The sequence below is a fragment of the Fomitiporia mediterranea genome (assembly GCF_000271605.1).
Source record: "Fomitiporia mediterranea MF3/22 unplaced genomic scaffold FOMMEscaffold_20, whole genome shotgun sequence".
Taxonomy (NCBI): Eukaryota; Fungi; Basidiomycota; class Agaricomycetes; order Hymenochaetales; family Hymenochaetaceae; genus Fomitiporia; species Fomitiporia mediterranea.
In genome coordinates, this window is record NW_006760405.1 from 312,348 (window position 1) to 323,771 (window position 11,424).

At 43.7% G+C, this 11,424-nt stretch overlaps 4 protein-coding genes across 4 annotated transcripts in view; 1 reads left to right on the forward strand and 3 right to left on the reverse strand.

The window, feature by feature from the left end:
* Window positions 1-1,595: 1,595 nt before the first annotated feature.
* Window positions 1,596-3,033, reverse strand: FOMMEDRAFT_162718 (uncharacterized protein; the record flags this gene model as incomplete). The annotated part of the gene is made up of 3 exons (XM_007272045.1): window positions 1,596-1,679; window positions 1,773-2,170; window positions 2,220-3,033. 3 exons carry the CDS (start codon window positions 3,031-3,033, stop codon window positions 1,596-1,598), a joined length of 1,296 nt encoding a protein of 431 aa, XP_007272107.1.
* Window positions 3,034-4,654: 1,621 nt separating this feature from the next.
* Window positions 4,655-8,081, forward strand: FOMMEDRAFT_162719 (uncharacterized protein; the record flags this gene model as incomplete). Its single annotated transcript, XM_007272046.1, has 3 exons — window positions 4,655-6,844; window positions 6,938-7,873; window positions 7,956-8,081. The coding sequence occupies 3 exons, from the start codon at window positions 4,655-4,657 to the stop codon at window positions 8,079-8,081; spliced, it is 3,252 nt and encodes a 1,083-aa protein (XP_007272108.1).
* Window positions 8,082-8,432: 351 nt separating this feature from the next.
* On the reverse strand, window positions 8,433-10,005 carry FOMMEDRAFT_130383 (glutathione S-transferase). The gene is made up of 8 exons (XM_007272047.1): window positions 9,787-10,005; window positions 9,704-9,736; window positions 9,594-9,650; window positions 9,390-9,537; window positions 9,142-9,335; window positions 8,843-9,086; window positions 8,691-8,781; window positions 8,433-8,630 (listed from the first exon to the last, which is right to left on the reverse strand). Exons 1-8 carry the CDS (start codon window positions 9,920-9,922, stop codon window positions 8,574-8,576), a joined length of 960 nt encoding a protein of 319 aa, XP_007272109.1. The 5' UTR covers window positions 9,923-10,005; the 3' UTR covers window positions 8,433-8,573.
* Window positions 10,006-10,587: 582 nt separating this feature from the next.
* The window catches only part of FOMMEDRAFT_115262 (O-methyltransferase family 3 protein), a gene marked incomplete at its 3' end in the record, with an annotated part of 4,544 nt that continues 3,707 nt past the window's right edge, over window positions 10,588-11,424 (reverse strand). The window contains exons 4-5 of the mRNA XM_007272048.1: window positions 10,828-10,852; window positions 10,588-10,773 (exon numbers count right to left, since the gene is read on the reverse strand). Of these exons, the coding sequence (XP_007272110.1) occupies window positions 10,588-10,773; window positions 10,828-10,852 (211 nt within the window). The remainder of the gene's footprint in view (window positions 10,774-10,827; window positions 10,853-11,424) is intronic.

The window sequence follows — 11,424 nt, forward strand, 5'->3', positions numbered from 1 at the left end:
TAATGTTGATGGAAATGCACACAATGCAAAGGTTTCAAGTGTGCTGACAAATCAGCACAATCAGTATGCTGCTGTCAACAAATTCTGTTTAACCAGCCAGATTTTCAAGCTCAAAAGTCTGCAATTAAAGAATTGGTGGAAGGCTATGAACACAAGGCAGTTTTTTATCCTAAATTCCATTGTGAATTGAACTTCATTGAACAGTGCTAGGGTTATGCTAAATTCAACTACCAGATGATGCCTGCCCCTACTACTGAAGCTCAAATGGAAAAGCATGTTCAAACATGCCTTAATTCTATTCCTCTTGATTTCTTTCAAAAGTGAGTACTTTAAATCTTTCTTTCTTACAAAATTGATTTTATTATATGTTTTGTAGGTATTGTAACCAGTCTGCTCAGTTCATGGATGCATATAGAAAGGGGTTGACAGGAGCACAGGCTCAATAGGCAAATAAGAAATACTATAGCCATAGAATCCTTCCAGCTAGTATTCTGGCTGAGCTGTAAAACCATAATCTATATTTTTTTTTGTATTTACAAGTGCTAAAAAAAATGTCGATGTCCACCGCTCGATTTTTGCCATCAGGGTCCTTCCTAATGGGGAAGTGGCTGTGCTGTGACTGATGTGACATACTATGTCGAGTTTATACTTTCCTTACCTTACATCAAGCTAGATTGTCAGGCACCGAAAGAGAGTGCACAACTACGTTCATGCACAAGGTTGAAGCACTTAGATCGCCTTAGTTTTAGGCTTTCGATTGTTGAGACAACTAGATTTAACCTACAGATGTCTGCTACAGATTACTAGAGAGATTCACCTCATAATAATTAAGCTAGCACTGGTAAATTCCAGGGTGCTGATTAGCATGAACGCAATGCTTTTGAACCATCTGCGTTCTGTAAATTTACGCTCATGTTCTTCGTTGACCGAATACATCCTTACGCCTTACTTTTAGGCTTTATCATAAACCAAGCCATACAGAAGGCGAGATACGAATTTCACGGCCGAAGAAAATGAACCTCCAGAATGCATACACATGTGTAAGGAATGACGCCATTCGATGACAATGAAATCATCAATAGTTGGATCTTATTATTATTTATTATTAGATGATCCACTTGCCGATATACAAAATATTATTGAGCGCTGAAGAAAGAAGTATCTGAAAGCTCCCCCACTTAGCATGTCGTCTTTTCAAATTTCTTACTTATAATATTTACAAAGTGAGGATTATTTTTAATTTAGTAGAAGTTGCTTCCGGTTTACCTACGGCTCTAATAGTCAAAAAAAAACCGTACAAGATGTCCGAATCTACCGGCTTTGGCAATCCATCCTTCGTATGCACTTATTCTCATTCGAGAAAAGAATAACGCCCAGTTTCCTCTTTCCCGGCGGCCATATGGCCTAAGTTCAGGAGCAAGAAAATATACACGACTTTTAACAATTGGTCAAATGATATAAATTCACGACTAACAATTATAGACGGTTCGGTATCTATTTCTAGTTCGACAGAATTGCAGCAAATGCACTAATTTATCCTCGAGGTCATAGTCCTCGAGCTAATTTTGCAATGGTGAACTGCGGAAATGGATCTTCTAGGAATCCGCAGTAACAGTTCGATCGGGCGCGTGTTCTTCGGGTCCTTCGATACCGGGCCCGTCCGTCAACACAGTATGGGTCTAACCAATAGGCCCCGAAATTTCAGTTACTGGTTACTCGAATATATCATGTGGACACACCAATGCGAACTCCGTTCATTCAAACGCGTTCACTTGTCCCTTATGGATGCGTTCAAGTGCACTGTCCTCCAACGAATCTCGCCATTTACTCCCTTTCTTCCCTCCATTAACCCAAATATCGGAATCTCCGTTATCTGCAGAACCATATGCGCATTCGAGCGAAGTTGAATTACCAGGTGGACATCGGCGTTGTACCACGATGCTTGGTACCACGCTGAAGCTGCGGATGCGCCGTGTTGAGATGAGATGGGCAATTGCCTGGTCAAGTGCTCGTGAGAATGCGAAGGGAGCGTATGATAGGTGAGATAGAAGACGGCGAGCGCCGAAGGGCGAAACGACGTAGCCATGAGTACATTTGGGGCGATGTGATGGATGGAGAGGAGACGTGGGCGTGATAGATGGGTGGAATAACTCGTTTGACCAGCAATGTCCTTCAGAGCGTTAATTTGTTGCGGGATTAAAATAATTATAACAGCGTACCAAGCACGACTATGTCCCATTCTTGAGGTAGATCCACCCACATCTTCTCCAGTCTTTCACGCATGTCCCACTCTACATCAACATCATCTTCGAAGATGACCGTTACTCCCTCCCGTCCGTCCCAAGAATCATTGCGGACGTGTCTTGTGTGTTTGACAATGTTTTCCAGAAGCTGTATATGAGAATACCAACAGGCAATCATTCCTTTTGACAGTTTCTTATGGAACGGAGCAGACGATGAATTCGTGTATGAAGGAATGTTGTTGTCTCCGGTGGCACAGAGCAAAGGTTCAGTAGTAACGTTCCTGTCACCTGTATCATCATACGCTATTTTCTCCAAGCCGAACGACTCTTTTCGCGCCTCTTCAAGTGTATCTGGCCATTTGAAGCTTGAATTTGATGCGTCAACTCTTAGCCTTGATACTTCGAATAGAATCCTGTTGACGAGGGGATCATTCTTGTCAAGGGCATCAAAGTAACTCCAGTTGAGGCCTAAAGCATCCCCGAGTAGCATGTCCATGACTTGTCTACGATCAGTCCTCCTAGCAAGCGAGATAACGAAAATAGAAGTGGCAATGCCAAGTGTTCGCGCGTTTGAGTTGTGCGAACCATCGATAATAGAATTAGATGCGACTCGATGCGCCACTGAAGACGAACAGACATTAGAAAGAATAGCATTTCGAAAGGGCATAGCGCAGATGCGAGACTTCACACGAGTTCGGGGTAGAAAGAACAAGCTGAGCATAAAGACCAGTAATGCACTGAAGAGGAGCACCGATAGACCAATACCAATCCGGAGTTTACGACTCGTCATGATGCTGAGAAAGTATGCCAAGAAAGAAATCAGATGATTTGACTAGTGACCCTTGTTCCACAAACATTGGAATGTCAAGCTGGCGGTGTCGAACACAAAAGACAAGCTTGCCAGCAGGTATTTGTTTGAGTTTGAACAATTTCGTTGCGTCACGAGACCAAGGAGAAAATGAGTGTACACAGTAACAAACACTAGTAAATCCATAGGCCGCTTCGTAGCAAGCTTTTTGCATTTCTTCATGGATCATCCATTCCTCACGGCGTGCTTGTTCTCCGACACCATGCGCTTACCTATGGCTCAATCTGGCTCGTGCAATTCCTGCGTCCCGATGAGTCCCGTGATTATGTCAGAAGCATCTCTCGGAAAGGCATCGCGTATGCAAGGCGCGTTCTCATAGCAATGAGAAATACATTATACGCCTTGTGATATTTCATGTTATCTGCAGTGGAGCGCAATTACCTTTCGAAAGTGCTGCTGCTGCATATCAAACAGAATATGCTTGGTTCAGCCATATTTGGGAGCGTGATGGGTCCATAGTTTATAAACATTACGGTCGTGTTTCTTTGTCCACCTTTGAATTTCCGACCCATAACTTTCCTCCATAACAGTTTAATTACCAGTATTGTATCACTTTCTAGTGATCTGTCTATAACTCTTGATTCTTCTCGTTAGTATCGAACACTGCATTCACTGTGAGCCTTTCTAGTGTCTTTTTTTTTCGTCTTTTGGTCGATATCTTTTTTAATCTGCAGATATTTGGTGCTTTCAAGCACCCTTTGTTCACCTTCAAAGCTCGACCTTTTCATCAACTGCTGTGGCTCATGCTTTCAGATACAGTAGAATACTGAATTGCTTTATCCAACAGGTGACATCATACACAGTTATGCTTTCAGTGCACGCTTGGCTTTATCTGTAACTAAAGGTGTTACTAATCTCGGACAGTATTACTTTTGTTCATTCCTACATACTTGGAAACAATGCGGAAAGAGTGCTATTTTCTATTGTCGTTACCGATATTCTTCCAGTGATGCTATGTTCTCATAAATAGGCACTTTCTTTCTTACCAAGGCTTCTAGACATAGATTCTGTTATAGCTTTTGTACACACAAATGCTGAGTAAAATGTGTGGTCCTAGTCTCTAAGCGGATTGCATCTGAAGCCTTTCTTCCATCTCGTACGCCTATATTCTTTCCTATTGATAGTCATATTGTCCTAAACATTGACTGTCATTACATTCTTGAACGCACTCCTAGCATGGCTACTGTTATATATAAGCAATCTCCTTCTGTTTCCATCCGCAGTGTCGTGTCAAAGGCTCAAGCCAAAGTGCCAGTTACTACCATATATCCTATCTGTTGTATTAACTTGCATATTGTGGTACACATCGTTTCCCATTTTTTCTTGCAGGTTAGTATCTTTATCGCGCACTCCTGCAAGTAATGGCAGATTTTTGTAACTCACAGAGACACTTTATGCAGAAGATAGCGGAGAACACGTGTTTCGAGGTCAAGGAAATTCAGGTAATGTATCTCTTGTAGCTTATTTGTTCCCCTTTCACTGATAGCACGGCTCAGACAACAAGTATTGGAAATATTTAAGCTTTGCTGCATTCCGCGCCAACATGGAGGGCTACGTGGAGGGCTTCATCGACTTCGAAATGATTTGTTTTGTAAACGGCCGAATGGCCATTAAGCACTGGAAGTGCTTTGAGAAATCTTTTAAACGAGAACACCTAGACAAGTGTGTTTGCCATGAGCGTATTGCACTTGGGTTTTGCCGGGAAGGACATCCAAGTCGCTTTGAGGTATTGAACAGTCTTGGTCGTTATGTCTTCACGCGATTCCATTTATATGGAAGAATAGAAGACCTGGAAGAGGCCGTTGAGCGCCACTGTGCCGCCTTGGAGCTTTGCCCAGATGGACATCCTAGTCGTTCCAGGTGTCTGTCTGGCGTTGCGGCTTCCCTGGCAAATCGATTTAAAGAGGTTGGTCAGATTGAGGACCTTAATAGGGCCATTGAGTGTCTTCGTACTGCCCTGCAAATTTACCCAGATGACGACCCCAAACGTGCCATGTTCTTAAATGACCTTGCCGCTTCCCTTGAAATGCGATTTGAACAGCATGAACGGGCTGCAGACCTTCAAGAGGCCATTGAGCACCAGCATACCACCCTGAACCTTTTACCCGACGACCATATCATCCGTCCTGCAACTCTGAATAACCTCGCAACTCTCCTGAAAATTCGATTTGAGCGGAATGGACAGACTGCAGACCTTGATGAGGCCATTGATCATTGTCGGACGGCCATGCGACTTTGCCCCAGCGCCCGTCCCGATCGTCATATCTATCTAAGTTGCCTTGCCACTTGCCTTGATGCCCGATTTAAGCAGTGTGGACGGGCAGCAGACCTCGACGAGAACATTGAATATAGTCGTGCTGCGTTGGATCTTTGTCCTGACGGTCATTCCGATCGTTACTTGCCCCTGCACAAACTTGCAGTTTCGCTGCTAACTCGATTTGGACAGTATGGAAAGACTGCCGACCTTGATAATGCTGTTGAATGTTTTCGTGCTGTCCTGGAGCTTTGCCGTAACGGGCATCCCTTTCGTCCTAAATCGCTTAGTAGCCTTGCCACTTGCCTTCAAAGTCGTTTTAAACATTATGGTCGAACTGCGGACCTTGACGAGGCCATTGGCTACCATCGTGCTGCCCTAGATCTTTTCGCCAAAGACCATGAAAGTCGTTTCCTGTCTCTGACGAACTTTGCGGGGTCACTGACGACTCGATTTGAATACTATGGGCAGATAGCAGATCTTAATGAAGCCATCGAGAATCATCGCGCTGCTGTAGATCTTTGCCCGAGTGGTCATCTTAATCGTTCCTTGTCTCTGGATGACCTTGCGAATTGCCTTCGGATCCGATTTGAACGACATGGACAGGTTGCAGATCTCGAGGAGGCAATCAAGCATAGCCGTACTGCTTTGGAACTATGCCCTGAAGATTATCCCGAACGTCCTGGATTTCTACATACCCTTGCATCCTCCCTTATGTTTCGATTTCAACAAGACAATGGTCAATCTGTAGATCTGGATGAGATCATCAAGTATCAACACGCTGCTCTACAACGCCCTGATGATCATCCCTGTCGTCCCGTATCTCTAAATAATCTCGGAGGTGCACTTTATCTTCGATTTGAACAGCATAGACGGGCAGCGGATATTGACGAGGCCATCGAGTGTCATCGTACTGCCCTGCAGCGTTTCCCGGAAGGCCATGCCCTCCGTTCCTCATCTCTGCACAATCTCGCTCGTTCTCTGGTCTCTCGATTCGAGACGTTTGGACTCATCGATAATTTCGAAGAGTGTATGCAATTACTCGAACGTGCAACCAAGCATGAATTTTCTAGCCCGGTGGCCCGTGTAGAGATCGCCATCCATTGGCCTAACATTGCTCGACGTCATGCTCACCATGCCACATCAGAAGCGTACAAGGTGGCAATAAGGCTCCTCCAACGTGCCCTCATTATTGGTCCTACTCTCCATGCCCAGCACGACTTCCTCAAAGGGAAAAGTAACTATACGACACTCACGTTACATGCAGTGGCATATGCGGTACATGAGAACAGGCTTAAGAAGGCTATAGAAACACTTGAACAAGGAAGGGGCTTACTCTGGTCACAGATGCGTGGTTTTAGGACACCTCTAGAGCGCCTTGCGGAAAGGGATGGAGCACTTGCTGACAGGTTGAGGGAAGTTAGTCAGCAGCTGGAGAATCTTGCGACATCAAATACTGTGTTTCAGTCCAATTCAGGTGTGGGTGAAAGCGGATCATCTGCACCGGATGCGCATAGAGATCAAAGATTGTTCGATGAGAGACTGAAGCTGAAGAGGCAACTCTCTAATTAGCAGGAGGAGCTTATCGACAAGATTCGTCGAATTCCTGGGTTCGAGGACTTTCTTGCAGCTACTCCATTCAAAGTTCTCCAGAGGGCAGCTTCAGAGGGTCCGGTGGTTGTGATTTACGCTTCCAAATATCGATCCGATGCACTCATTGTCCTCCCCAGCGAGAACTACCCAGTCGTCTGTGTCCCATTAGACGGAGAATTCTACGAGGATAGCACCACATTGTGTGTCAATCTCTTGCATACCCGAGTGAATTCCAAAATTTACTCTCCTGAATATGACTCAATACTGCGCCGAGTAATGAGGATGCTATGGGACAGAGTCGTCTCCAAGGTCGTCACCAAACTTGAGGAGCTGGGGATTCCCAAAGGAACGCGGATCTGGTGGTGCCCTACGTCTTTACTTTCTACTCTTCCATTCCATGCAGCAGGGCCGTTTGAGGATGCGGATGGTACCGTGAAGTATTTCTTGGATGACTACATATCGTCATATACCCCGACACTCGGAGCTCTCATCAATGCCCGGTCGAGGGAACGGAAAAACACTGGCAATCCTGAAATGCTTGTCATTGGTGACACCGTTACCCTTACATCGACCGGGACTGAACTTCGTGAGATCCGGACGAACACCGGGAGTTATGTTTCTTCCCGCACAGAGCTTCTCAACGAGAGGGCGACTCGCGGCAGAGTGTTGAAACGTCTACAGAAAGTCACGTGGGTCCATTTTGCCTTCCACGGACATTTGGGTTCGGGATCGCTTGACTCTTCTTTCACGCTCTCTGATGGCGGATTGACATTGCTTGATACCATGCGAGCTAACATTCCAAACGCCGAGTTTGCATTTCTCTCTGCTTGTCACACTGCTGAACAAGATCTATTCGCCCCACTCGATGAAGTGCTCCACTTAGCCGCCGCTGTACAGTACTGTGGGTTTCGAAGCGTGATTGGGACGATGTGGGAAATGTATGATCCGGATGGCCCTTTGCTTGCTTGCTAAAGAGGTTTATTCTCATATGGCGCAGTACGAAGACGGTGAAGTGATACACAAGCGGTCCGCATCCGCGCTCCGCAAAGCTGTCTTGAAGTTGAGAAAAGAGGAGGGTGTCCAGACGGAGCGATGGGTTAATCTAGTGCACATTGGTGCTTGATTGATATTGCGTAGTAAATGTGTCGTTTATTGAGTGTTGATTTGTTGCAATATGTTTAGTTCTTCTACTTTTGAATTATATCCACGTAATCTGTGTTGGTTCCCGCAATTCGTGACTCGTTTCCTGTATTCATTAAGTAAAAGCCTACACATTTGCAGAATATAGTTGTATACTAATATTGTCTACATTGTTACTGAAAAATTACAAACCCTAGCTCCTAGATCATGGACTCATTGCCATTCAGGCTACAGTAAGCATATCTAACTACAGACCTGCAAAATACATATCAAGACTTTAGAAAGTCCGAACACTGCTGGTCTGACTATGGTCACTCTGCTACGGCGGGCATTCATTTTACTCGTATACTACAGCTTTTTACCGGTAAATTCACATCAGATGTGTCTCCCAAATTACAGCAATATCTCGGGAGAAATACAAACGATTTCGGTGCAACCTTCAGTCAAAGCATAGGATAACTATGCTCCATTACCATCACAGAGGCTCAATGGACGGTATAGGCCCAATTGGAACAATTAGGTTAGGGTTTATCTTGATGAATGACTGGAATAAGAAACTACAACATGATTGCAATCTGGACAGGAAGCTTACCGTTCTAATTGAATGGTATCCTGTCTTGATGTGATCGAAGTTCGTTGTTGAGTTAAACGCAGGATTCTTCCAATACAGTTGCCTTAACCACCTAAACATCCGATATAAGTACATCAGACGTAAAAATAATTCCGAGGGAAGGGCGTCGTCACCGATGAATATTCGGATAGCCTTCCCGGATCGTGCGTAAGTTGCACTTGAAAATACCATGGTACGCGACATCGAAGCGTACGGCAGTAGTATAAAGTCGTACGTCCGCCTCTGTTAGCTGATTGCCAATGAGAAAGTCTTTTCCTTCAAACAATGGCTCTACGCGGTCGAGTGATGCAAAGACCTGAGTCACGGCTTTCTCATATGCTTCTTGGGTTCCCGCGAAACCTGCTTTGTAGACTCCATCTGCAAGAATTTGCATTAGTGCGCCTTTGAGCATGCAAAAATGACGATAACTAACTGTTTATTCCGTCGTATACCCATTCATTGAGACTGTCAATCTCGATGCGGTGCTTCTCCGGATACAAATCGATAGAGGACTTCTCGGGTGGCAGCAAGTCATTGAAAGATGCGTTGAGGATTCGAATAATTTCGGACGATTCATTATTGACAATGGTTTGTAACTTCTTATCCCACAATATCGGAACCGTATACCTACAGGGTAGATCTTGATGAGTACACATCACGGCAGTGAAGAACTTTCCTCACCTAGCATTATACTCCGGATCCGCTTTGAGATAAATGTCTTTGATATGATCGGCGTGGTTGAGCGTATCTACGTCAGTTCCGGGGAAAGGATCGATGTTTGCAAACTTCCAGCCATCCTTGTCCATCCGTGGAGAGACAATCGAAACCGCTAGACGCATGCCATCTGAGCATACGAAACATAGTCCAGGTCAGAGCTTAACTTACATATAATGTCCCCGAGCCCCTTTACTTGCCTAACAATCAACGTTCTATGCGCCCATGCTGTAAAACGAATTCAAGAAGCGTGGATGTTTAGCCTTAGTATCGGTACTTACGACACCCGAAAGAAGCATAGATATGATATCGCCCTAAAGATAAATCAATCATAAATCAAACGAGGCAGATTATGGGTACAAACCTGACTCCGGCCCAAACTTCCCGCCTTTGACTATTGTATCGCGGAAGGAAGATGCTTGTCTCTTGAATGAACCATCCTTCTCTCTCTCAAGCTTTGTGAGGTCCGTCTGGTCACCAGTTCCTGCATCACTTGCCATTGGTAAACTGTAGTTAGCTTCTACGTGGTGTGGACAGTTAATAATGGTGTGGTGATGAAAAGTGCTACATGTGATGATGTCTTCTGGTATTTATTTGTTTGCATTGTCTTACAAGCGATGAACGCCCAGAAGTCGGACTTAGTAAAGGCGGAAGAAGGATGTAAAGGCATCTTACGTAATTTAAGTGCCGACTCGGTACCTTCGTAAGCTGAGTCCATTTCGTCATCTACTTCCACTTGCTAGTTTCCGCACAGGCGGTTTTCTTGACACTATCTACCAGCCTTTAAAATCACAAACGGTATACATACTACAGACGCTACACTTATATAGTTAAACGAAATAGAAAATGTCAGAGCTGCAGGTATTCCTAATTTGACAACCCCCATGGCTTACATAGTTCGTTGCGCGCTTGACATATAAGATACAAGTTACACAATGCCAGTTGATACAATAGCTAGTACTTTGCCGTACTGGGCCTCTAAATTTTTGCGGCACGTGGATTCCATCAGTCAAGATAGTTACGGGCATGCACTTGTACGGGAATCGTGTATAGGAACAATATCTTTTACTTGCATTCATGCTGTAAAAATGGACTGAGTCGGGGTTGCATTTGATCAACTACGTATACTATTGATTGAATCGTTCAGAATTATCCCAAGCTTTCTTCACAATTTGACGGCATACAACATTCCATCGAAGTCTCTAACGCCGACCAGTCCGAAAACAGTGGCGTCAACTTCTTTGTCGTCCTTCAGCTGTTCCAGGAGCTTTCTAATGGCTTTGACCCATTCGTCTTTGGTATCTTCCAGCTCTAGTGCAGCCCTTCCAAGCCAGTTGACGTTGTCCAGAAGCTAATTAGTAGGTCAGCGTCACACAGTTGAAGCTGTGAAGACGATCGGCCTTACGATGACGCCACCCTTCCTCGCCAACCTCTTCATCAGGAAAAAGTCAGATTTCTTGTAATTTCTTATAGACTTTGTAAAGTAACATATGTATTGTATATACATTATAAAGCAATTATAAGGCTTGTAATTGAATTGCAATGTTTAAATAAGACATATTAATGTATATAAAGACTACATAAGTACTAGGGATGAATAAAAATCTATTACATGTATTATACTAACTTTATATAACAACCTAAAGTGTTATGCTTGTATTATATTTAAATTATAATCTTAAAGAAAGAGTTATACTTATAATATAATAATGTAATAATTACTATTGTTGCCTTATAATTTATACAAAAGGTATATTAATGTATATCATACTTAGATTATTTATACAAGCAGTTTACAATTATTGTAAAAGGCATTTCATCTACTTGTAATAATTACATTAGTATGTTTAGAAAGCTATATACATGTCATATTTCTTTTTACTGTATTACAAAGTAGATCAATAATTTTATTTTATACCTAAATGCAATAATTGAAATGTTCTATCAGTTGACGACTCATATTCTCGTTGCTTATGTAATCAACTGCTGAAGATCGGGAGCA